This window comes from Gorilla gorilla, chromosome 16, assembly GCF_029281585.2.
Source record: "Gorilla gorilla gorilla isolate KB3781 chromosome 16, NHGRI_mGorGor1-v2.1_pri, whole genome shotgun sequence".
In the NCBI taxonomy this organism is placed as follows: Eukaryota; Metazoa; Chordata; class Mammalia; order Primates; family Hominidae; genus Gorilla; species Gorilla gorilla.
The window spans coordinates 69,556,904-69,584,193 of record NC_073240.2 but is presented as its reverse complement, the minus strand read 5'-3'; the positions used below and the strand labels follow the sequence as shown (position 1 = coordinate 69,584,193).

Sequence of the window (27,290 nt, the reverse complement as noted above, 5' to 3'; positions counted from 1 at the left end):
ACAGGCACGTGGCACCACGCCCAGCTAATTTTTGTATTTTTAGTAGAGACGGGGTTTTGCCGTGTTGGCCAGGCTGGTCTCGAACTCCTGGCCTCATGTGGTCTGCCTGCCTTGGCCTCCCAAGGTGCTGGGATTACAGGTGTGAACCACCATGCCCAACCCCTAAAATTTGAAAAAGCACTTTCCTGTGACTGAGTGGTGGATTCAGCACATTCCACCATAACCATGAAGGGTAAACACAATCCAGATTGTATACGATTAGGAGAGTGCACAGCTTATCTTTTTTGTTCTTTTATTCATTCATGTCTTTTTTTAACTGTCCTTTTGCTGAAGAACTTTCTGATCCCTAACAGCTTTGGGTACCAGCTTCGCATAGCAGTGTTTCTCACTAGAAGCAAACTTTGCTATATCAAAGTGGACCCCTTGGAAGCATAGCTGCAACCACTGTCCACAATCTTATGGAAAAAATTCACAATTTCTTCCTTTTTTTTTTTTTTTTGCTTGAGATGGAGTCTTGCTTTGTTGCCCAGGCTGAAGTGCAGTGGTGCGATCTCAGCTCACTGTAGGCTCCGCGTCCTGGGTTCACGCCATTCTCCTGCCTCAGCCTCCCGAGTAGCTGAGACTACAGGCGCCCACCACCACGCCCGGCTAATTTTTTGTATTTTTAGTAGAGACGGGGTTTCACTGTGTTAGCCAGGATGGTCTCGATCTCCTGACCTCGTGATCTGCCCGTCTCAGCCTCCCAAAGTGCTGGGATTACAGGCGTGAGCCACCACGCCCGGCCAAAATTCACAATTTCTGGCACATACGCACTAAGTCTGGTTAAAACATCCAGAGAGAGGACGTTCAGAGTTTCCATGTATTTGTGGAACTCCCCATCCCAGAACTTGGGCAGTTTGGAGAAAATGAAATTGTCAGTCACCTGACTCCAGAATGTGGAATCCAGCAACTCAGAAAGCAAATTCTTGGCCTCTTCCAACAATCCTTGCACACAGCTGTTGACTTCCTCTCCAGCAAGTCTGCACTACACAGCTTTCTCAGGCGGTTCTGTGGCAAGCTTCACTGTGTGCTGAATTCATTACAGCATCTGCTTTTTATCAGGATCTGTGGTCTCATTGAATTTTACTGAAAATGGCTTCAGGGCAGTGTGAACGTTCCCTAGCAGCTGTGCCACCTGGGACTTCTTCTCCCTATACTCCTCAACAAGTAGCTCTTATCACCAATGTCCCTAATGTTCATGCAATAAAGGACATCACATTTGAAGTCATCCTTCAACACTCTTCTCAAGATAACGAAAGAGATGTAGGACCTGGCGTGCCCTGTGTGACATGCATCTTAGATGGTTGGCCTGGACCATGTCACCTTTCTGCCACCTATAGGTACAAATGTGTCCTTGCTCCCAGTGAGGCTGTTGCAAAGGTGAAGCTTACATGGCTTGGCTGGGCCCAGTAGGAGCGGACCACGGAGGCTGTACTCTCTGGCCTTTACCCTGCTCCCCAGAGGAAACGGCCATGGCTGGGAATCCCAGGCCCATAGCCACGGCGACAGATACTTCCCCTTCTTCTTTTTCAATCTGCTTACCTTTTATTTCTTTTTCTTGATTTATTACACAGGCTAGGACCTCCAGTACAATTCTGAATAGAAGTTGTGAGAATGGCTATCTTTACCCTTGTTCCCAATCTTAGAAGAAAGTATTCATCTTTCACCATTAGGTGTGATGAGAGGTGTAGTTACTTTTTAGATGCCTTTTATCTGGGTGAGGAAATTCCCTTCTACTCCTAGTGTGATAAGAGTTTTAAATGTGAATGAGGTTGAGTTGTTAATATATATTTTTGGGGGGTTTTTTGCTTGCTTGTTTGAGACAGGGTCTTGCTCTGTCACTCAGGTTGGAGTACAGTGGTGCCTTCACAGCTCACTGCAGCCTTGATCTCTGGGGCTTATGCAATCCTCCCACCTCAGCCTCTTGAATAGCTGAGACTACAGTGCACACAACCACACCTGGCTGATTTATTTTTTCAGTAGAGATGAGGCCTCCCTTTATTGCCCAGGCTGGTCACAAACTCCTGAGCTCAGGCAATCCTCCTGCCTGAAGTGCTGGGATTACAGTTATGAGCCACCTGGCTTGGCTGAGTGTTGAGTTGTGTCACATACTATTTCTGCTTTTTTTTTTTTTTTTTTTTTGAGACAGAGTCTTGCTCTGTCGCCCAGGCTGGAATGCAGTGGCGTGATCTCGGCTAACTGCAACTTATACCTCCCAGGTTCAAGCAATTCTCCTGCCTCAGCCTCCCGAGTAGCTGGGATTACAGGCACCTGCCACCATGCCCAGCTAATTTTTTGTATTTTTAGTAGAGACAGGGTTTCACCGTGTTGGCCAGGGTGGTCTTGAAGTCCTGACCTCGTGATTTGCCCACCTTGGCCTCTCAAAGTGGTGGGATTACAGGCGTGAGCCACGGCACCCGGCCTGTTTTTTTTTTTGTTGTTGTTTGTTTGTTTTTAGACAGATCCTCATTCTGTCACCCGCCCAGGCTAGAGTACAGTGGTGCAATCTCAGTTCACTGCAGCTTCCGCCTCCCAGGTTCATGCGATTCTCCTGCATCAGCCTCCTGAGTAGCTGGGATTACAGGCGTGCACCACCACACCCAGCTAATTTTTTTTTTTTTTTTTTGGTACTTTTAGTAGAGATAGGGTTTCGCCATGTTGGCCAGGCTGGTCTCAAACTCCTGACCTCAAGTGATCCACCTGCCTCGGCCTTCCAAAGTGCTGGGATTACAGGCGTGAGCCACGACACCCAGCCTCACATGATTTTTCTATATCTATTGAGATGCTTATATGGGTTTTATCATCTGTTTTATCAAATTACCCTTGAATTCCTGGAATAAAGCCCACTTGATCATGATGTATTATCCTTTTTATATATCACTGAATTCAATTTGTTAAAATTTTGTCTAGAATTTTTTTCCATCTATGTCCATGAAGTATATTAGTATGTAATTTTATTTTCTTGTAATGCCTTTGTTTAGTTTAAGTATCAGGGTATACTAGACTTAGAAAATGTCTTAAGAAGTGTTACTTTTTCCCCAATTTAAAGAAAGTTTATAGATTTTTTTTTCTTAAATGTTTTCTAGAATTCACCAGTGAAGCCAAATGTTCTGGTGTGTTCTTTGAGGAAAGATTTTAAATTAAAAATTTAATGTTTCAAGTAAATATGGGACTGTTTTTATTTCTTTTACAGTAAGACTTGTATTCTGTGTCTTTCAAGGAATTTGCCCATTTCATCTAAGTTTTAGAATATGTGGGCATAAGTTGTTTATAATAGTCCCTTATTATCCTTCTCACAGCTGAAGTATCTGTGGTAATGTCCCCTTTTTAATTTCCCTTTCATTGTTAATTTGAGTCTTTTTTTCTTGATCGGTTGAGCTAGTTTATCAATTTTATTCATCTTTTCAAAGGTCCAATTTTAAGGCCAGGTGTGGTGGCTCATGCCTGTAATCCCAGCACTTTGGGAGGCTGAGGCAAGCGGATCACCTGAGATCAGGAGTTTGAGACCAGCCTGGCCAACATGGGGGAACCCCATTTCTACTAAAAATACAAAAATTAGCTGGGTGTGGTGGCACATGCCTGTAACCCCAGTTACTCAGGAGACTGAGGCAGGAGAATCGCTTGAACCTAGGAGGTAGAGGTTGCAGTGAGCCGAGATCACGCCACTGCACTCCAGCCTGGGCGACAGAGCAAGACTCTGTCTCAAAAAAAAAAAAAAAAAAATCCAGTTTTAGCTGGGCACAATGGCTCATGCCTGTAATCCTAGCACTTTGGGAGGCTGAGGTGGCAGGGTCACTTCCAGGCCAGGAGTTCAAGACCAGCCTGGGCAACATAAGTGAGACCCTGTTTCTATAACAACAAAAAACACTTAGCCAGCTGGGTGGCACATGCTTGTATTCCCAGCTACTGAGGGGATAGAGGGGCTGAGGTGGGAGAATCACTTGAACCAGGGAGTTTGAGGCTGCAGTGAGCCATGATCACGCCACTGCACTCCAGTCTGGGCAACAAAGAAAAAAAAAAAAAAAAACAAGACCCTGTCTCAAAAAAAAAAAAAAAAATAGTTGGGCTCAGTGGCTCACGCCTGTAATCCCAACACTTTGGGAGGCCAAGGCAGGTGGATCACGAGGTCAGGAGATCGAGACCATCCTGGCTAACACAGTGAAACTCCGTCTCTACTAAAAATACAAAAAAAAAAAAATGTTGTTCCAGGCGTGGTGGCGGGCGCCTGTAGTCTCAGCTACTAGGGAGGCTGAGGCAGGAGAATGGCGTAAACCCAGAAGGCAGAGCTTGCAGGAAGCCGAGATTGCACCACTGCACTCCAGTCTGGGCAACAGAGGGAGACTCCCTCTCAAAAAGAAAAAACAAAAAAACATCAAAATCAAATTTTGTACCAAATTGATTAATATTCTCCATTCTTTTTTTTTTTTTTTTTTGGATACAGGGTCTGTCGTTACCCAGGCTGAAAGTGCAGTAGCACCAGTCTCTCCTGGGCTCAAGCCATCCTCCCACCTCAGCCTCCCAGGTAGCTGGGATTACAGGTATGCACCACCATGACTGGCTAATTTTTGTATTCTTTGTAGAGGTAGGGGATTCGCCATGTTGCCCAGGCTGGTCTCAAACTCGTGGGCTCAAGCAATCTGCCTGCCTTGGCCTCTCAAAGCGCTAGGATTACAGGCAAGAGCCACTGCACCTGCCCTCTTTGTCCATTTTCTATCTCATTAATTCTACTCTTTATGATTTCCTTCCCATTTACTTTGGGTGTATTTTGCTCTTTTTTTCTAGCTTCTTAATATAGAGGCTTAGAACGCTGCTTTTAGGCACTTCTTATCCACTGTAACCAATTAAAGCTATACATTACTCTAATTTATTAGCACCGTTTTAGATGTGTCTTATAAACTTTTGCTTATTGTGTTTTTATTTTCATTCAGTAATAAATATTTTCTATTTTTTTTTTAGTGCAATTTCTTTCTTTCTTTCTTTCTTTTTCTTTCTTTCTTTCTCTCTCTCTCTTTCTTTCTTTCTTTCTTTTTTTTTTGACGGAGTCTCACTCTGTCACCCAGCCTGGAGTACAGTGACGCCATGTTGGCTCACTGCAACCTCCACCTCCCGGATTCAAGTGATTCTCCTGCCTCAGTCTCCTGAGTAGCTGGGATTACAGGCATGTACCACCATGCCGGCTAATTATTGTGTTTTTAGTAGAGGCGGGGTTTCCCTATGTTGATCAGGCTGGCCTCGAACTCCTGACCTCAGGTGATCCACCTATCTCGGCCTCCCAAAGTGCTGGGATTACAGGCGTGAGCCACCGTGCCCAGCCATCAGTGCAATTTCTTCTTTAACTCTTGGGTTACATGGAAGTATACTGTTTAATTTCTCAATATTTAGGGATTATCTAGATATTTTTCTTTTTCCTCTTTAATAAATAAATAAATAAATAAATAAATAAATAATTTTTCCAAGACAGAGTCTTGCTCTGTCACCCAGGGTGAGTGCAGTGGCGTGATCTCGGCTCACTGCAACCTCTGCCTCCTGGGTTCACGTAATTCTCCCACCTCAGCCTCCCGAGTTGCTGGGATTATGGGCATGCACCACCACACCCAGATAATTTTTGTATTCTTAGTAGAGATGGGGTTTCATCATGTTGGCCAGGCTGGTCTCAAACTCTTGACCTTGTGATCTGCCCAGCTTGGCCTCCCAAAGTGCTGGGATTACAGGCATGAGCCACCGCACCTGGCCCTCCTCTTTATTTCTGTCATGCTTAGAGAATATATTTTGTACAATTTCATTCCTTATAAGTTTATCGAGATTGTATATGGCTTAGAATATGGTCTACATTTGTGAATGTTCTATGTACCCTTGAACAAGATATGTATTCTGCCAGTGCTGGGTATAGTGTTTTATAACTATATATTAGGTTAAGTTATTTAATAGTATTGTTTAAATCTTTTATATACTTATTGGTTTTCTATCTCCTTGTTCTGTCAATTAATAAGAGATAAGTGTTGAAATCTACAGCTGAAATTGTAGATTTGTCTATTTTGTCTCTCAGTCTGTCAGTTCTTTTTTCATGTACTTTGAAGCTCTATTACTTGGTGTATGCATGTTTAATTATGTCTTCTTGATGAAATGGCCCATTTCTCATCATAAAATATCACTATTTCTGCTTATAATCCTTTCTCCTAAAGTTCACTTTGCACAAATCGATACATCCATTTCAGCTTTTTTCATGATTAGTGTTTGCTTCATATATATTTTTTCTATTCTTTTACTCTTAACCTACATATGCATTATATTTAGAGCTTATTCAGGTAGACTTTTTATACAATCTGACATTTCTGCCTTTTAATTGGAGAGTTTGGGCCACTTTTATTTAATGTAACTATAAATATGGTTGTATTTAAATGCACCATTTTGCTATTTGTTTTCTATTTGTCCCTACTATTCTTTGTCCCTTTTTCCTTTTTTTGACTTCCTTTTTAATTCATAAAATACTTTAATGATTTTATTTTATCCCTACTTTTGGCTTATTAGCTCTATCTATATTTTACTTTTGAATGATTGCTCTAGAGTTTACCATATACATCTTTAAATTATCACAGTCTAACTCCAAATAATGGTATCAAACTTCACATAGGCCAGGTGTAGTGGCTTACACCTGTAATTCCACAGTTTGGGAGGCTGAGGCAGGTGGATCACTTGAGGTCAGGATTTTGAGACTAGCCTGGTCAACATGGCGAAACCCAATCTCTACTAAAAATACAAAAACTAGCTGGGTGTGGTGGTGCACGCCTGTAATCCCAGCTACTTGGGAGGCTGAGACACGAGAATCACTTGAACCCAGGAGGTGGAAGTTGCAGTGAGCCGAGATTGTGCCACTGCGTTCCAGCCTGGGCGACAGAGTGAGACTCTGTCTCAGAAAAAAAAAAAAAGAAATAAACAAACAAAAAGAAAACTTCACATAGTTAACAAGAACCATGAAGGTTCTGAGGTAATACTGTACTTGCAAGCATACAAATTAGCCTGCCACAATTTGATGCTAGTGGAAGACTCAAGATTTTTTTGGCTGCCTCTATTGATGGTATAAAAAGTAAAGAAAAAAAAAAAGACTCCGAACTTGTGCATCCTGGGTCACAGACAAAGAACCTTATAACTCATACCACAGTAGTCAGTGGATACTATGCATACAGTGAATTTGCATTCCAGCCAATGAACCCTGGGCTTAGGAAACCCCAATCTTTTATAAGGGCCTGCAAACATATCTGCTCAACCTTTGCCCTTGAGGGACAAATGCAAGTGGCTTTATTATTTTCCTCGGAATGTTGTTCTTCCTAGTGTTTTTACATTTCTCAACCAATTCCTCTGCTTTGAATGTTGTGTGTATGTGCAAACGCATACTCTCAGCGGACAAAACTGAAGTGTAATACCTCTGGTGGGCTAAGGTCACATTTCTCAGGCTCCTTGTGAAGAATTTAGGACACAGCTGATAGATGCCAGCCACACCAAACTGGCCTCTGTGGTAGGCCTGAGACCATTTGCTTCATTTCTCAGTTCAGCTGTTTGTTGCTGTAAGGCCTTGGCCACACTGTGAATATTCCCTAGACCTTGATTTTCCTGGAAGTCAGCTGGGCATAATAAATAATGCCTGTATTTTCTCAGCATCTTTTTATCACTTGAAATTTTTAAGAAGTTTTTATACTTATTGAAGGGCTCTTTTAGACTTATTTAGACAGATTTTCTTTTATCCTATGTCTCTCTTGTGTGCACATAAAAAACAAATAATAGGCAAAATAAATTGGTTATGACACTCCTAAGACTTCTCCACAATTAGATTCTGGCTCTTCTGCATCACCATGGCTCAGCATCATTGATGTCTGTGGTTTTTGACACAAGATTGTACTCAGTGTTAGCAAGAGGTTGAAGAGGCAGCATTTCTTTTTTCTTTTTTTTTTTTTTTGAGACTGAGTCTCGCTCTGTTGCCCAGGCTGGAGCACAGTGGTGTGATTTGGCTTCCTGCAACCTCTGCCTCCCAGGTTCAAACGATTCTCCCCCCTCAGCCTCCCGAGTAGCTGGGATTACAGGCGTGTGCCACTACGCCTGGCTAATTTTTTTTTTTTTTGTATTTTTAGTGGAGATGGGGTTTCACCATGTTGGCCAGGCTGGTCTTGAACTCCTGACCTCAAGTGATCTGCTTGCTTCAACCTCCCAAAGTGCTGGGATTGCAGACTTGAGCCACTGTGCCCGGCCAGCATTTCTTAATAGGACACTTCATTTTTGCTTTTGGAATTTTCTTCCTAACCAGTAACACTGATTTTGCAAGTGCAAGCAATAGAAGTATCTCAGGACTGCTGCATGGTTGAATGACTCGAAGATGTTAAAGTGGGAAAAATCAGGGCTTTTGAATTGGAAAATATAGTATGGAATGTATTTTTCCTCATGTGGTGTGATGATCAATAAATAACCTGCCTTCTGTTTCTTCATAGCCCTTTGTGATATAGGTCCTTTTTATCATCTCTTTATTTTTTGGGTTTGAAACTAAATCTCAGAAAGCTAAAGAAACCTGTGCAAGCCGCTGGAGGAAGGGTTAGTACCCAGCTGTGTCTGACTCAAAGCCATCCCCTTTCTATTTCCCTTCCTATGCCTCCATTCTGACTTTTTTTTTTTGAGCTGGAGTTTCGCTCTTGTTGCCCAGGCTGGAGTGCAATGTGCAATGGCGCAATCTCGGCTCACTGCAACTTCCACCTCCTGGGTTCAAATGATTCTCTCACCTCAGCCTCCTGAGTAGCTAGGATTACAGGCGCCCACTACCATGCCCGGCTAATTTTTGTATTTTTAGTAGAGACTGGGTTTCACCATGTTGGCCAGGCTGGCCTCGAACTCCTGACTTCAGGTGATCCACCTGCCTCGGCCTCCCAAAGTGCTGAGATTACAGGCATGAGCCACCGTGCCTGGCCATTTCTGACTTTTAAAACCTTTTTATTTTGCCTTTGGGGATTAGTAGGCCTTGGGCACTCCGTTTCTCCAAGCCATACTAGCTTGGGGAACAGAATATAATTACATCATAAAGAGCATGAATAAAACAGTGTTTCTTTGACTCAGCCTCTTCCATGGAATTGCAGGAATCTTACAGCCTCTCAAATCCCTCCCAAACAGCTTAGGGAATCCCCAAGGGGTCTCACATGTGATTCCCAATTAGTCCACCTGACCCTTCCTCAGTCGGTTTCTGTCCCTCACTTGTCCTGTGGGCCTAAAGCCAGCGGTCACATATTCCCTGGGGAGGGCCTTCATCCTGTGCCCTCATAGGGTCAAAACCATCTCTACACATGAGGGGCTCTCCTGCTGCTCCTCACCCGCAGGGCTGGGTCCTTGGAACAGCCTTGTAGGGTGTATTTCTCTTCTGAGAGAAGCTTTTCTGACCTTCATGGAAAATGATTCTCCCTCCTTTAGTCTTTCTGTCTCTGGCCTAGCCCCCACCCCCACTCCAAACCCTCCAGACATGCTTAGAGGTAGAGCAATTTATAGCTGAGGTAGTTTAGGACTAAGCTCTTGGTCAAGGGACCCCCCAAAGACAGGCCCTATCTCCCTGTATTTATTTATTTATTTATTTATTTATTTGAAATAGAGATTGGGGGGGTCTCACCATGTTGCCCAGGCTGGTCTCGAACTCCTGGGCTCAAGCAATCCTCCTGCCTCAGCCTCCCAATGTGTTGGTATTCCAGGCATGAGCCACCATATTAGTTTTCTATGGCTGTAGTAACAAGTTACCACAAACACAGTTTCGTAAAACAACGCCCAGTTATTATCTAACAGCTCTGTGGGGCAGCTCTATGGGTCAATAAACTCTGTTGCCAGGGGAACTTGGGGGTCCTGCTGTCTGACACCAGGAATTAAAGTGGAGAGTAAAAATTCTGGAGAATTTAATTTTGAAAATATTCTTTTTCTTTTTCTTTTCTTTCTTTCTTTCTTTTTTTTTTTTTTTGAGACAGAGTCTCGCTCTGTCGCCCAGGCTGGAGTGCAGTGGCATGATCTCGACTCACTGCAACCTGTACCTCCCAGGTTCAACCTGTACCTCCCAGGTTCAACCTGTACCTCCCAGGTTCAACCTGTACCTAGGGAAGCTAGGCTGGGTTTTCTGTTTAGGGTTCTCATAAGGCTGAAGCCAAAGTGTCAGCAGGACTAGGCTTTTATCTGGAGGTTCTAGGGGAGAATCTACTTCCAAGCTCATTCGGGTTGGTAGAACTCAGTTTCTTGTGGTTGTAGGACGGAGGATCCTGTTTCCTCCCTGGTGGTCAGCTGGGGGTATCTTTACTCCTAGAGGCTGCCTTCATTCTTTCTCACATTTTTCACGTCCCCACCCATCCCAGCAATAATGAGTTAAGTACCCCTCATGCTCTGAATCTCTGGTTTCCTCCTCCTCCTCCTCCTTTTTCTTCTTCTTCTTTTTTTTTTTTTTTTTGTTGAGATGGAGTCTCACTCTGTTACCCAGGCTGGAGTGCAGTGGCACTATATTAGCTCACTGCAATCTCTGCCTCCTGGGTTCAGGCGATTCTCCTGCCTCAACTCAGCCTCCTGAGTAGCTGAAACTACAGGCATGTGCCACTACGCCTGGCTAATTTTTGTATTTTTGGTAGAGACGGGGTTTTGCCATGTTGGGCAGGCTGGTCTCGAACTCCTGGCCTCAAGTGATCCACCTACCTTGGCCTCCCAAAGTGCTGGGATTGTAGGTGTGAGCCACCTCACCCACCCGCTGACTTGAGTCTCTGATTCCAGCTACACAAAGTTCTCTGCTTTTAAGGGCTCATGTGATCTGATTGACCCCAGATTGACCCCACCTGAGCAAAGCAGGACATGGCTCTATTTTAAGGTTCAAAACCTCAATTATATCCACAAAGACCCTTTTTGCCATGTAACAGATAAATTCACAGTTTTCAGGGATAAGTGCATGGGCATTGTTGGGGGCCTGCCACACCTCCCCAGCTAGTTTGTAATCTCCATGAGGAGTTGGGGTGCCAGCACAGCCCTGGCATTGTGGGTGCCTAATAAACTCTGTTGCCAGAGGAACATGGGGGTCCTGCTGTCTGACACCAGGAATTAAAGTGGAGAGTAAGAATTCTGGAGAATTTAATTTTGAAAATATTCTTTTTCTTTTTCTTTTCTTTCTTCTTTTTTTTTTTTTTTTTTGAGACAGAGTCTCGCTCTGTCTCCCAGGCTAGAGTGCAGTGGCATGATCTCGACTCACTGCAACCTGTACCTCCCAGGTTCAAGCGATTCTCCTGCCTCAGCCTCCCAAGTAGCTATTACAGGTGACCACCACCACACCTGGCTAATTTTTTTATTTTTAGTAGAGGTGGGGTTTTAACATGTTGGCCAAGCTGGTCTCAAACTCCTGACCTCAGGTGATCTGCCCACATTGGACTCCCAAAGTGCTGTGATCATAAGCGTGAACCACTGCGCCCAGCCCTGAAAATATTCTTTACTCAGAAATTGATAGAGGAAAGTATGTTACCACCTTGTGGGAGGTAAATGCCTTCAAGTCTTCGGCTCTTGCAGGTGGTAGATCTCAGAGCGTGGTTCTCTTGCGTGTGAGGAAGGCTTTGGGTGCTGTGTGCTGGTGTTGGGGAAGAGGGGCAAGATGGCGCATCAGCCTGGACAGAATGAGTCTGCTCAGGTCCAGGAAGCTGGGTTGACAGATGCAGGCTTTTCTCAGGTGGGCTTTCAGCCAGTGCTTTGGGAAATCTTAGAGACAGAAGCTATGTGGCTGAAAATAAATCCACACACATCTGGTCAGGTCTACTTTGTGCGGGGGTCTACTACATTCAGGACCTCACCAAACCTCAGAGAAACCCCTCTAGGTGGGTTATAGCAGCTTCATTTTACAGACGAGGAAACTCAGGCTCAGAAGTTGAATGATATGTTCAAAGTTACACACTGAGGCACAGAGGCAGGACTGGAGCCTGTTCGTCGGTCTCGTAGTTCAATGCTCTTTCTGTTTTTGTAGTTGCCTCCTGGGTTGGAGGTAGGAAGCCGTGGTTTGTCCCTAATGTATTAGGTGACGGTGGAAGCTCCTCTACTTTTTATTCAAGTCCTAGCCTACCTCTTTCCTCAGTCTATACTAATCTCTTGTTTCGTCTGAATTCCTACGACATTCATTTATTCATTCATTCTGAACTCAGCACATACTTACTGAGTGCCTATGACCTACTAGGCACTGTGCCAGATGCTGGATACAATGGAGAACAGGACAGACATGGTCCATCTCTCAATGGCTTACAGAGCTGCCTTCACTGTTGGGGAATACAGATGATTATATCAGTAACAATGGTGAAGTGTGATGAATGTTGGGATGGGGAAATCAAGGATGCTATGGGATTACTGAAGTGTATGTTCTGACCTATTCTAGTGATGTAAAGGATGTTTCTTGGGAGGTGGCATTGAACCTGAGACCTGAAAGATAAGACGAAATTTGCCAGACCAAGAGAATAGGCAGGTGATCCATGCAGAAGGAATGTGCTATACGAAGACCAGGAGGCAAGACAGTCCCTGGACACAGCTCAGGAAATCAGAAAAGCAAACGAAAACAAAAAGTAGGTCTGTCTGGGATGTTTTTTGACATCAACCAATTCCCCGACACCAGCTGGGTACCTAGCAATTCAATTCAATTCTGACACTAACTACCCAGAATTAGTGTGGACCCCACAGCTTAAGGGCTCAGTTGCATAAGACTGCCCCCACTTCAGACGCCAGTCCCAAATCTCAGACCACCTGTACTTCTGACCAACTGGCTATAAATCAGGGCTTCCCATGAACCCCTCCTCAGGTTTGTTAATTTGCTAGAATGGCTTGCAGAACTCAGAAAGGCACTTTACTTATAGTTTTAAGTAAGTGTTTGTTATAAAGGATATCCTAAAGCATACAAATGAACAGCCAGATGAGAAGGTACATAGGCCAGGTCTGCAAGGGTCCTGAGTGCAGGAGCTTCTGGCCCTGGGTAGTTGGGGTGCATTCACCAACTCAGAAGCTCTCAGAAACTTTCTGTTCAAAAGTTATATAGAGGCCGGGTGAGGCGGTTCACACCTGTAATCCCAGCACTTTGGGAGGCCGAGGCAGGCAGATCACTTGAGGTCAGTAGTTCAAGACCAGCCTGGCCAACATGGCAAAACCTTGTGTCTACTAAAAATATAAAAATTAGCCAGGCATGATGGCGGACGCCCATAATCCCAGCTACTTGGGAGGCTGAGGCATTAGAAACTCTTGAGCCCAGGAGGTGGATGTTGCAGTGAGCTGAGATCGTGCCACTGTACTCCAGCCTGGGTGACAGAGCGAGACTTCATCTCAAAAAAATAAAAAGGTGTATAGGGCAGTGGCTGATGCTTGTAATCCCAGCACTTTATGAGGCCAAGGTGGGAGGTTCACTTGAGGCAAGGAGTTCAAGACCAACCTGGGCAACACAGTGAGACCCTGTCTCTATAAAAAAATAAAAGTAGGCTGGGCGCGGTGGCTCACGCCTGTAATCCCAGCACTTTGGGAGGCTGAGGTGGGTGGATTACCTAAGGTAGGGAGTTTGAGACCAGCCTGCCCAACATGGAGAAAAATACAAAAAATTAGCCGGGCATGGTGGCGGGTGCCTGTAATCCCAGCTACTTGGGAGGTGGAGGCAGGAGAATCACTTGAATCCCAGAGGTGGAGGTTGTGGTGAGCTAAGATCATGCCATTGCACTCCAGCCTGGGCAACAAGAGTGAAACTCCATCACAAAAATAAATAAATAAATAAATAAAAGTAAAAATATTAGCCGAGTGTGGTGGCACATAACTGTAGTTCCAGGTACTCAGGAGGCTGAGGTGGGAGGATCTCTTGAGTCCCAGAGTTCAGTGAGGCTAAGAGTGAGCTATGATCATGCCACTGCACTACAGCCTGGGTGACAGAGTGAGACCCTGTCTCTAAAAAAAATTAAGGCTGGGTGTGGTGGCTCACATCTGTAATCTCAGCACTTTGGGAGGCCCAGGTGTGCAGTTCACTTAAAGTTAGGCATTTAAGACCAGCCTGGCTAGCATAGTGAAACCCTGTCTCTAGTAAAAATTCAAAAATTTTTACAGGTGGTGTGTGCCTGTAATCCCAGCTATTACAGAAGCTGATGTGGGAGAATTGCTTGAAACCAGGAGGCGGAGGTTGCAGTGAACCAAGATCACACCACTGCACTCCAGCCTGGGCAACAGAGTGAGACTCTGTCTCAAAAAAAATAGATAAATAAAATAAAAATAGTATCAAAAGTTTTATATAGCTCTATCTCCAGTCCCCCCTCCCCAACTTTGCGGTCAATGGGGGGAGCTGAAAGTTTCCACCCTCTTTTTTTTTTCTTCTATGTTATTCCAATGAAAAGTTTCCATCCTCTTTTACAGGGTCATACTCTGTTGCCAGGCTGGACGATCACAGCTCACTGCAGCCTTGACCTCCTGGGCTCAAGTGATCTTCTCATCTCTCAGCCTCCCAAATAGCTAGGACTACAGGTGTGCACCAGCACGCCCGATTAATTTTTGTATTCTTTTTTTTTTTTTTGAGACGATTCTCCCCCCGTCACCCAGGCTGGAGTGCAGTGGCATGATCTCGGCACACTGCAAGCTCTTCTTCCCAGGTTCACGCCATTCTCCTGCCTCAGCCTCCTGAGTAGCTGGGACTACAGGCACCTGCCACCTCGCCCGGCTAATTTTTTGTATTTTTAGTAGAGACGGGGTTTCACCATGTTAGCCAGGATGGTCTCGAACTCCTGACCTCGTGATCTGCCTGCTTCGGCCTCCCAAAGTGCTGGGATTACAGGTGTGAGCCACCACACGCAGCCTAATTTTTGTATTCTTCTGCAGAGATGGGTTTTCGCCATGTTGCACAGACTTGTCTCGAACCCCTGGGCTCAAGTGATCTGTCCACCTCAGCCTCCCAAAGTGTTAGGATTACAGGTGTGAGCCACTGCACCTAGCCAAGTTTCCATCCTCTTATTACTTGGTCTTTCTGGTGCCAGTCCCATCCTGAGACGCTACCGTAACTCACCTCATTAGCATAAACTCAAGTATGATGGAATGGGGCTCCTAATAAATTACAAAAGATATTCCTATCTTTCAGGAAATTCCCAGAATTTTAGGAGCTCTGTGCCGAGAACCAGAAACAAAGGCCAAGTATTTATTTTATTATTACCACAGTCTATAAGGAGCAGAGAGTTTCAGGCAGCAAATGGCAAGAGATGAGGTCTCAGAGATTAGAGGACCAGACCAAAAAAGAAAGAAGTTAAAAAATTTCAAAAAAAAAAAAATTTCTACTTTCCATTAGGGTAATGGGGAACCACCAAGGATTTAAGTAGGGGGGTGACTGTGATTTGATTTGCATATCATAACGATCACTTTTGTGTCTTTGTGATGAAAGGGGCTGGGTGCAGTGCTCATGTCTGTAATCCCAACATTTTGGGAGGCCGAGACAGATGGATCATTTGAGGTCAGGAGTTTGAGACTAGCCTGGCCAACATGGTGAAACCCTGTCTCTACTAAAAATACAAAAATTAGCCAGGCGTGGTGGTAGGCGTCTGTAATCCCAGCTAGTTGGGAGGCTGAGGCAGGAGAATTGCTTGAACTGGGGAGACAGAGGTTGAAGTGAGCCAGGATCGCGCCACTGCACTCTAGCCTGGGTGACAAAGCGAGGTCTCAAAAAAAAAAAAAAAAAAAAGAACTAATTAAAGGGACAAAGCTGGAGCCTGAGAGGCTGGCCAGGAAGCTGTTGTGGTAATCTGGGTGGAGACAATGATGGCCTTGGAGATGGTCATGAAGATGGAAAGAAGTGGGTGGGGCTGTGAGAAGGTAGAACTGGTCTACCTTTGATTTTGGATGCCTTGTGATCTCTATCACTCTTCCAGCAATGACTTGTGCTCTACCTTAAGACATTTGTTTTTATATTTATTTCTACTTCTTTAATGCTGTTGTCTTTTCATGGATTTCTATCTTGTCTCTCCAGCATTCCTTGAGATCAGAGATTGAATCTCATGCCCAATCCACATTTAATTGTTTGATTCTTTGGGCCTTAGCCTCCTCATTGCTAACTTGGGGAATCCACACCTTTCCTGCTTTGTAGGGTTATTTTGAAGATCCAGTATCTGATGAGATAAGGTGGTGAAGAAGCTTTAAATAGCATGCAGTTGCAATTGATTATTATCATAAAGAAATTACCTGTTTGCATTAGGTAAGCACTACCCAGAGTGTAGTCTGGTCAGAATGCAGTCAGAAAAGAGAAGTAAGAAGCTGAGGTACCCTCTCTTGTCTGGTTGATTATTAAGTTATGACTGAAGTTCAACCAATAATAGCCAAATAATATTGACTTTAGCCAGAGAGAAGCCTGGAGAAAATGTTTACCCTCATAATAGACAAAAATTGGAAGCCAATGGTTTCAGGTATCTACTGATGTAATTCTAACACCTCAACTCCACATGAAATTGGTTTGAACCCCATCCCACAATCTAGGGGAAACCCCATGCCTTCTGCAAGATTTCTGTGAATTCCCTGGGCTTAGGTTCCTCAGTGCCATCTCTGACTCTAAATTTCCTTCTTTGCTGTCTTGTTGGCCAAACCTCTATCCCAGAATTGCCCCAAAAGTTGAACACAGCCCTTTCTTTCTTGATGTCCGCCTACCCTGCTTCCATGGGGCAGCTTGTGTCATAGACATTTATTGGAGATTTGGGGAATGGATTACATTGGAGAGAAGAGTTGGATTGCAAAACGGCAGTCCAGAAAATTTAAAACATAAACTTACATCTTTCTAAGAGCTTCCCCAGTTTCCCACCTACTAGGGCTTTAGTTTCTAACCACATTGCTTAGCTTTCTTTTTTCCTCCCTCCTTTGTTCTTCCTTATCCTCAAATTCCTGTTCATTTCTTAGGCAGAGCTATTTGGCTATCTTTGTTTTTTCCTCCCAACTCATGTCTTCAGGGCCTCACCTTTTACCCCCAAGGGGCCTATCAAGGTATTTCCCCAAACAAAGACACTTCCTTCCCTAAGAACTCTGGTACCAGCTGATAAAATAATAACTTTTCTTTGCTACTGCAATGACAAGGTTGCCAAACTGTGCCTATTCTTTGGGAGCTCCAACATTAACTGGGCCTTCTGGCCAATGGGAAAGGTAACCAGTTGGCAGTCCTTGTGACTTAGGATGCACCCAAGATCTCATTGAATTTAATGCTTGCAAGTTTGGGAGAAAGGCTGGGAAGTTCTGATTAACCCATTTTATGATGGGCAAAAGTGGGGTTTAGAATTAGTTTAGCAACAACTGGATGAATGAGCTTCTGAGCAAGAACTTGAACCCAAATAGCTCATTCCATTTTCTCTTTCTTGGTAGTCTTTATGAAAATGGAAAATGTCCCTTGTTTGTTAGTCAAGTCAGCTGTTTTGACAATGAACTTGGTGCCCTGGTGCAGAAGGTCAAAAGTGACATGAGCTATGTGGCAGATAAGTTGTACTAAGTGCTGGGGGAAAAGATAAGCTGTCAGTAGATGCTTTTCTGTGTTGAGACAGAACTATTATCTCTGCAAGATAATCATCTTGAGGCTGTTAGGCAGGGCTCTTGCTAAGGAGGAATCCAGCAGGACTGCTTTGGGAGCCACTTCTTAGAGCCCCTCTGCCATGCCTTTCCCTCATGCTTTTCCCTCTCCCCTCCCCTACACCCTTTCCTCCTTTAAGGCCCAGTTCCCATGGCCAACTGTCCTCTGGGAAGCCATCCCTGGCAGCCACACATGGGTTAAATCCTCTCTCCTGGAAATCCTGTAGGCAATTACTCTCTGCTTTGCACCATTATCAAGTTCTAGACCAGTGGCTTTCAAAGTTTGTTGACTGCAACCCATAGTGAGAAACATATTTTATTATGAATCTCTGTATATATAACACACCACTTTCCTTCCCTTTCTCTTACACACACACACACACACACAAAGAGAGAGAGAGAAATATTGTGTGTGCACTATTAAAAAATGTTTCAAATTTCATCTGGTCATTCTGATGCTTTAAAACCTTCTGAGGTTTTCCATTGCATAAAAACTACATTCCAAGTAAATAGCCTGTGTATAAGGCCCTTTGCTGACTGTCCTCTCGCCAGCCTTCTTGTTGGCTTCAGAAACTCAAAGCCCTTTGGGATTCTCCCCACATGCCAGCTGCCTCCTTTCTCTCACTTTGCACATGCTCTTCCTCTGACTGCAGTGCCGTTCTCCCTCTTCTCAGTTAGAAAACTGCTTTCACTTTAGGAACTCAGATGACCTGTCACCACGAGTTCTGTCCTCTGTCTTCTGCATCTTGATTGCTCTGATCTAGTACTCAACACACTGAATTGTAATTACTGATTTACATGTCTGCATCCTTCCCTAAACCAAGCCCCCAAGTCCAGTGATTTGTATATCTCAGTTGGTTTTATATCACTGGCACCTACTGTAGTGTCATTGTCCAGCAGATGTTCATTGAAAATTAGCAAAAGGACACTGTTCTCCAGTTCCATATTATCATTAATTAAAATTCTTCCATTCCATATGGTCTTAATACCTCTGGCCATTTATATATACGTGGTGGTGCAGGGAGTGGGAGAGGGTAGATTTTGGAAGTAGTCACAGTTGATTCTATAGTTCCTGGTGTACTTCCTCCCACTCAGCCAGTAGTTTTCATTGCTAGAGGGAGGATCAGGATTCTGATAGCTGGAATACACAAATAAATAAATAGTCAGTGCCCAGCTTTTGAGTTTTTAAACAGATTTGCAAAAATTCATGGCTGAGACAGTAAAGTCTTAAAAGCCAAGGCTTTTATTTTTATCTAATTTTTTTTGAGACAGGGTCTTGGTCCTGCTGTGTCGCTTAGGCTGGAATGCAGTGGCACAATCACGGTCCACTGCAGTCTCCACCTCCTGGGCTCAAGGGATCCTCCAGCCTCAGCCTTCTGAGTAGTTGGGACAACAGGCATGCACCAGCACACTTGGCTAATTTTTTATGTTTTTGTAGATATGGGAGTCTTGCTATGTTGCCCAGCCTAGTTTCGATCTCCTGGGCTTAAGCAATCCTCCTGCCTCGGCTTCCCAGTGTTGGGATTACAGGTGTGAGCCACCGTGTCTGGCCAGGGCTTTTGATTTGAAGAGAAGAAAGGGCTCAATGCCAGAGAAAGCAGGTCATAAGGTTTATGCCACAAGCGGTAGATTGGGAAGAAAACGGGTGAAGAGACAGTGTACTTCGCCCTATGCAAGTTTAGGGATTGGGGCCACCTGGAGTGGAGTGGGAGGAGATCAGTGGGTGGGACCAGACCAGGAGGGATCAGGTAGGTAGGGCAGAGTCAGCAGCAAGAGGATCAGGGAAAGGCTGAGCATCTACTGCCGCAGTGGCCTGTGCTGGGATCCCTGTGAGGCATGCCTCGCATTGTGGGGCTGTGTGGTGGTGGCTGGGCCTTCTGGTCAGGACTCCACCTGTCAAGTGTGCAATGGAAGTGACACCTGGCCAGCCCTGTCTGCTCACCCCATCCAACTGCCCTCCAAAGGGGCAGTGGTGATGTGGGAGGAAAAGCCCTAGCACCCATACCTGGTGAACTGAACAGAATAAGCTTGAGATTTCATCCCGAGGGACACAGTCGTGGCAAATCCTAAACCTTTACATACGTTTAAAATGTCTTTAAAATTAAAGAATACCTTCTTCTCTTATCCTGTTACCCTGAGATAATCACTGCTAATTATCTCAGTCCTTCCAGACATTTCTCTCTGCATTGAATATGAATTTTAATTATTAACCAGACTGGAACCTCTCTGAGACCAAGAACTACATCTTATTCTAGCACCTAGGACAATACCCGATGCAGAAAAGGCATTTGATAAATATTTGATAAAATAATTTTGAATGAAAACTGTCTCAAAATTCCAGTAGGCAAAGAAAAATAAGCTGTTTTCATTATTTCATTATTATAAATGACTTTCAGAGAGCTATGTGAATTTCAGGCCGGTGGGGGATAAGTTAGAATGGGAGACGGCTGGTGGGTGGGGGATTTAGAATCACTTGAATCACACTGCTAAGAAGTTCTAGGGCCTGCCAGGTCTTTCAGTGATTAAAAAAGCCCAACAAGCTTTCTCTTTTCTTTCTTCCTCTCTCCTTCCTTTCTTCCAATAGAGATGAGGTCTCACTAGGTTGACCAGGCTGGTCTGGAACTCCTGGCCTCAAGCAATCCTCCCACCTTGGCTTCCCAAAGTGCTGGGATTACTGGGATTATAGGCATGAGCCACCTCGCCCGGCATCCAACACGCTTTCTAAGACCAACCCTTCCTCTCTCAGGTAGCCAAAGGAACATTCATTAAGAAAGGTGTGGCCAGCACTGCTGTTGTTGGTTTACAAGGGGATTACAGAACATGATCCCTATCTTTGGGGAGTGCCCCATTAGACAGCAGGGGGTGGGTCATCCCTGTCCCAGCTCTGGTTCCATTTCTGAGTTCTCCTAACCTGTCCTCCTCTTCCTCCCTCTTCCCTGTTGCCTCCCTATCCCCTCTTCCCACCCACCCCTGGGATCAAGGTCAGTTCCTTATCTCAGCAAGCTCTCTTAATTCTGCCATAACTACTGCCCCAGGCTGGGCCACTCCTATCTCCTACCTGGACAACCCACCAGCCCCCACCGTTTCCCGGCTTGTGTTGACCTCCAATCCCTTCCCTTGAAGTGGCCAGAGGGAGGCGTCCACTCCTGATTCAAGCCCTTCCTTAGCTCCTCAAGGCCTGGGGTGGAGTCCAGCCTTCCAGGGCAAAAATTCAGGGCTTCCCGGGTCTGGCCTTGGCCTCTTCCTCTGTGTCCTGGGCTGCTCCCGTGCTTGGGAAGCAGAGACCCTGGAAGACTGGTCCTGTTTGTCTCATCAGGAGCTTCCTGGAGGCTGCGTGGGCTGGAGCAGTGAGCCCTAGGCTGGGCTGGGCTGGACTTGGCCGAGTGCAGATGTCTGGCCTGGACACCTGGTCCCTCCACCCCTAGTTTTTTGCCCCCCTTCACTTTCCAGCTCTTCCTTCTACCACCCCCTCAGCCCAAGCCTCATTAAACGCAGACTCTCCAGGCAGAAAGGGCCCCATCCCTGTCACTATTCCTGTAGGGAAACTGCTCAAGGTCACAGAGCAGGTCACAGGCTGCCTGGGTGGGGTGAGAACACCCAGGCCAAGCCTCTTTCATGTGCTTCAAGGAAGACTAGGCAGGGTCTCCACAGCCCTGGAGGGAGGAAGGTGAGGTGCGTGCCCTCCTCTGGCTGTGCCTTGGAAACAGTTGGTCCCTGGGCCGCCCTCCTTCAAGCCTCCCTTCTCCACTTGGGGTGCTTTGATTCCTGGCTGTTGTGTGCGCCTGCTTTGCCATGAGGCCTCAGTGCCTATGGTTGGATCATTAATTCTGGAGTGAGTGGGAGGTGCAAAAGGGACCCAGTTTAGAAAAAATGGGCTTGATAGGAAGGCCAGAATCTGCCACCTGCTGGCTGGATTCAAGTTTCTACAAACTCCTGGTCTTTGAATCCTGCTGTCATCACTGTGACCTTGCTCAGTGTCCCTACCTCCCTCCTCTCATTCGAGGCCCACCGTCTTTCATTGTTCCCGTGTCCCCTTCGCTGGATCCATTCTCCTGATTCATACCAGCATCCCAATCCCAGGGGGATTTGCACATGGAGATGGTTCTGGCAAAGGCAATTGCTTAACCCAAAGAAACTATGTGCTAATGGGGGGATTCTGGGCAGTGTGACAAGCCAGATGCAAGGGAGGGGCTCTGGGACAGGAGCTTGCTAGAACTACTCTCACCCGATCTCTAGACACTCACCTTCTTTCTCTGAGTAAGGCTGACCCATTTGTGCTTGTTACTGAATTAAAATTCCAAGGAAAGACAGGCTGCAGGTTGTTCCCAAATAGGAAACACACATACACAGAGAATGAGGAGCCTCTGCCAACATCCCAGGCAGGCCTCTTCCCCTCCCTGCACCATAGCCCTACAGTCCCTGTGCAGGCTGACCAGGGGGAGGAGAAGGATCTGGTAATGTTTCCTGTGGCCGAGGTAAGTGCCTCTGCTCCAGGCAGCCCCCATCACGGCAGCCCTTCCAAGCAGGAAGGCTGGGGGGGCGGGGGCAGGGAGGTGGGGGTGTTTTCAACATGAAGTCATTTCCCACAGTGAAGAAGCAGCCACGTTCTGCACGGTCCACTGGCAGTCTGGGATGTTTGCCCAGCACCAGGAGAGAGTCTAAAAATGCCCAAGCCCATCTTGGGATCTCAGGAGGCTGGCTGGAAGACAACCCAGGAGTCGTCCAATCCCAGAACAAACTGCCCACTCCACACTGAACCCAGCCTAGGATAAAGCTCATCCCAGCCTCCAAGGGCTCCAGGTCCTGCTGGATGATATGATGCCTACACATAGACCACTGGCTTGAGCCCCTCAAGAGCAGGGCTTGTTCTTTCTCATGTCATGGTTCCCAGCACCTGGGCCTAAATAGATGCAGCTACTTGGTATGTGTTAAACTGAGTTGAAAATTCGATTAGGTGTCAGGGGTGGGATAAAGAGTTGTAGGCACGCGCAGGAGGATACTCTTGCTGATGGTAAAGGCATTAGGGACATCTCCGTAGAAGAGAAGGGTCTGAAGTTTAGCTTAAGGTATCCTTACTTGGAGAAAAGAAGGGAGCAGACACCTGGTAGGGAGCATGGCAGTGGGGACAGGTTCAAAGAGCCATGAATGGCACTCTCCTACATCATTATGATAATTAAAGCAATGTGTTGGGCTAGGCAGTGTAATTCACAATGTGTAACGGGCAGAGGGGCCAGCGTAACAGACTAGTCATGGAATATATAACATATGAAGAAATTAAGGATACACAGCCAGCCAATGGGGAATTGATGAGTTATTCAACAAATGCAGTTGGGAAAATGGGCTAGCGGGGAGACAGAAAGCAAGTTCAAGCCCGACCTTAGACAGTGTACCATAATAAGTAATGATAAACAGCCGCCCCGTTGGGCTGAGAATTGGAGATTAGGTGGGACAGAGGTACATATGAGACAGATAACCTTATCCATTCACCTGTTCCCTGAGACTCAGCAAAAGTGATTTTCTGCACCCAAGTCCTGTAGGAAGTCATTCTTTGCTTCCTTTTTCCCAATAAATTTCTTCTTTTTTTAAATCACTCGTGCTAGACAATGGGTGGTCTTGGGGATTTGTCCCATCCTCTCAACTGCTAGTGTAACGAAACCTAGGATGACACACCAGGAAGGGACCCTAGAAATTGTCCCATCCCCTCATTTTATAGATGGAGAAAATGGGGCCCAGGGAGAAAAAAAGCCTTACTCAATGTTGCACAACTAGTCGAGGGCAGGGCCAGGCCTGGACCACCCCTTCCCGGTGTCCTGCCCACTGTTCCTCTGCAGCCCTTTATCCTTTCCTCCTCACCCTTTTTCTAAGGCCCACACTGCTTTCTCCTGGCTCTTGTGAGTTCCTGTGGTGTACACACTGCCGGGTGCCTGTTCACTTTGCAGCCTGACAACTCTTATTTAAGACAACCTTGGACTACTGAGAGACTGAGGATATCTAGCATCCCTGGTCTCAGAATGGGCCCCGGCCACGCTCCCAGAACAGACTCTGCCCAGCTCTGAGTCTGGCTGGGGACAGGGAACACAGACCTTCTCTGGCTCTGGCTCTGGCTCATAAGACCCAGTCCCTGTGTATTTCCCCCACTACACTGGCTGAGTGACCTTGAACATGTCACCACTCTGGGCCTGACTGCTCTTCTTGAAAACAGGAATAATCAGACCTACCAATTAGAGCTGCTATGAAGATCAAATGAGTCAGGTGTGTGGAATCCTGCCTGATAAACTTCAAGGCACCGTTCCAATGTAGAGCGTTGGTCTCACCCAGACCCCAACGCGGGGCAGCCTCTATTGAATAGCGGTAGAACAGTGGTTCTTAACTGGGAGGTGATTCTGACACCCCAGGGGACATTGGGCAATATCTGGGGACATTTTTGGTTGTCCCAATTGGATGAGGGTTGCTATGGCATCTGATTGGTGGAGCCAGGGATACTGCTAAATATCTTACAATGTACAGGGCAGCCCCCACAGCAAAGAATTATTCACCCCAAATGTCAATAGTGCTGATATAAATGAAGGTGTGAAATTATATCTGTAGGTACAGACGTGGGTTGTCATTCCAGAAAGGCAAAGGAGCTGTGGGTGGGGAGCTGACCATCAAGGTACCATGGTGACCAAGAACAGGAACCACTGGGGTTAAATGAGATGGCTATGCCCAGGTTTGATAAGTTGAAAACATTTTATTTCAATTCTATCCTTGGGAGGCAGCATAAATAATCACAGAAGACCACAAAGGTCAATGGGGAAGAAAAAAAAAAGCTCCAGAAATATGGGAGGAGGAGATGAGTGCTGACACTGTCTAGCTGTCGGGTACGGGGTGAGGAGGCCCTACTGTAGCTGGCTGGGAGGATGGAGGTTCGTAGAGGAGAGGCCCAGCTCACCTGGAGGGGCTTGGGTAGCCCTGGCCTCTGTGGATGGGATTTTCCGTAGGGCGGCCATGGGAAAAGCAGGTATGGAGTATAATGCATCTAGTAGATCCTAGCTAATGAAAGAAAAGAGTGGACACCCATTTCTTGATTTCCAGATCTCACCCCAAACTGTGACTCTTCTGAGAACAGTGTTTATAAACTCTTTGTGCGTAGTGGGAAATGAAAGGAGGAAAAAAGAAGGAATAAAAGAAAATGTGTACAAGATCAAATGAAATGTGGCATCTCAGAGTTGCGTGACCTTGGGCCACTTCTCTCGGTTTCCTCATCTGCAGAAGGGAGTAGACGTGAGGCTCAATGAGATCCTATGTGTCAAAGGACTGCAGAAACTTTAAAGTGCTATACGGATGCGAGTGGCTGTGGTCATTCTACGTGCATAAGGCTGAAAGTGGCTGAGATAGCGGTGCTGAGACACACGCAGAGCATCCCTAGAAGCCATCAGACCCTGGTCTGCCTTCCCCAGGGCCAAGCTCCACCCTTCTCAGCCTCAGCTTCCAGGAGGACGAGGCCTCATCTCAGATGGAGTCCCCTGGGGAGGGTGGTGGTGACAGCTGAGGGTGGGGACCTGAAGGATCTAGGGGCACAGAGCGTGAGGGGCCTCAACTGGGCAGTGTGGCACATCGGCACTACTGGTGCTGGGTAGACGGTAGCAGTGGCTTCCAGTTCTCATTCTCCATAGAGACTTGGGCACTGGTGAAGCCCACAAAGGGACTGGCATCTTGATGCAGCGGGAAAGGCCCTGGCCTTGGGGTCTGAATACCCAGGGTCTTGGTGCTGGGCCCATTGTTGACCTGCTGGGTGACTTTATAAGTCATTTCCCCATTGCAACCCTCAGTTCTGTCATTTGTCAAATGGGGACACTAATCCCTACCCTGCCTGGCTCACAAATTGAATGGGAAAAGGGTGTGCAAGAGCTTTGAAGAGAATCATGGGGAAGGCAAGGGGTCATTATGGCCTTGGAGAGCAATCCTCTGAATTCCCTGAAGACAAGAGGGTGGGAAGGGAAGAGACAGAAAGGAGCCGAGCCGCTCGCTGTCCTCGTCGGGTGAGGCAGGCTTCCGGGGCTGCTGAGGGAAGAGGGGGTGGGACAAAAGAGGGATCACTGCAGCCTGCAGTCCAGCACTTACATTGTGGTACCTTCAGTGATGCTGAGAGCTCCAGGCGGGAGTGCTGAGATGTCCTGGCAGCCCCCTTCACAGGGGAAAAGTCCAAGTTCTAAGTCTAGCTGGGATCCCGCTTCCCCCCTTGCTTCCTGGTCCACTGAGACGGAGCCCCTGCCAACCCCAGGGAGTCTGTAGTCTTCACCCAGCTGAGGGGAAGCCTGGCTCCTGGGGTGGCAGGGAAAGGGGCTGCCAGCGGGGGGTCTCCAGAAGCTGGGGACTTTTATTAGCATGAGATCAGGAGGTTAGAGGTTGGCTTCCAGTTCTCGAGGTGGTAGGCGGGGGTCCTCAGGCTGGCCCCCACTCCTGTCCTGGCTCTGTCTCTGGGGTCACTGGTAAGGGAGAAGTTAAGGGACGAGTAGAAACGACGGAGAGATCGGCTTAGAAAACAGCCCAGCTGGGGAGCTAACAGTTCTTGGGGCTGTTGCGCAAGTTTTTCAGTTCCAGCTGGAGCTGCCGAATGCGGATGTCCTTCTGGGCCAGCTCCTCTTTCAACCGTCGAATCTCATCCTGCTGCCGGAAGAACATTCGAAGGAGCTGGGGTGGAGGAAGAGAGGGGGCCAAGGAGGGCCCAGGAGAGAGCAGGTGAGACAAGGATTTCCCAGGTGAGTCTCCAGCTGCCTGCCGCCCGAGCCCTCACATTCCCCCAGGCCTCCCACTGCTTGATACCTTTATTCTCCCCAGCCACTCATCACCATTGCACCTCTCCCATCTCTAGCTCAGTCCATGGCTCTTACTTTCCCTTGTGAGGTAGGAAACAAAACCTGCATCATTAATTGATTCAGGATCACTGAAAAAGGAGTGACCAAACAGTCCAGTTTTCCAAATATCCCAAGCTTGTCCCTTTTTGGGTCCTAACTTAATGCTTTTCTTTACCATTGTATTAATAGATGTATTACTACATCTATAATAATACATAATAATAGATGTATAATAATACATAATAGATGTATTATTACATGTATTACATATATTATTACATTATTATTGCTAATTTATGTATTTATTTATTTTTGAGACAAAGTCTCGCTTTGTCACCCAGGCTGTAGTGCGGTGGCATGATTTCGGCTCACTGCAACCTCTGTCTCCTGGGTTCAAACAATTCTCCTGCCTCAGCCTCCCGAGTAGCTGGGATTACAGGCATGTGCCACCATGCCTGGCTAATTTTTGTATTTTTAGTAGAGACTGGGTTTCACCATGTTGGCCAGGCTGGTCTCGAACTCCTGACCTCAAGAGATCCACCCACCTCAGCCTCCCAAAGTGCTGGGATTACAGGTGTAAGCTACCACGCCCGGCTTGTGTTGCTAATTTAGAACTTTCTAAAATGCTTTGTATCCTTCTCTTCTTAAGGAGGCTGAGGATACAGAATGGAATCTAGCTTTTTTCCTACTGATGAGGAACTATGACAAGAATACCAAAGTTTGCACTGGTCAGAGATTCCTGTACAGCTATCCTGGCAGATCTTCACCCCAATGACTCTCTAGCTTAACCCGCCTCCATTTCTCCTGTAAAGCATATTGACAGATGTCCACAAAACGCAGAGCCCTGGAAGGCAG

At 46.3% G+C, this 27,290-nt stretch overlaps 1 protein-coding gene and 1 pseudogene across 6 annotated transcripts in view; both read right to left on the bottom strand.

Moving 5' to 3' along the window:
• Positions 1 to 404: 404 nt before the first annotated feature.
• On the bottom strand, positions 405 to 25,389 carry LOC101154292 (cysteine--tRNA ligase, cytoplasmic-like; annotated as a pseudogene).
• The window catches only part of CORO2B (coronin 2B), a 215,245-nt gene continuing 212,263 nt past the window's right edge, over positions 24,309 to 27,290 (bottom strand). For all 6 annotated transcript variants that reach the window (XM_063698656.1, XM_063698655.1, XM_063698657.1 and 3 more), the window contains one exon: positions 24,309 to 26,271. In XM_063698656.1, coding sequence (XP_063554726.1) covers positions 26,140 to 26,271 — 132 coding nt within the window. In that variant the 3' untranslated portion in view covers positions 24,309 to 26,139. The remainder of the gene's footprint in view (positions 26,272 to 27,290) is intronic.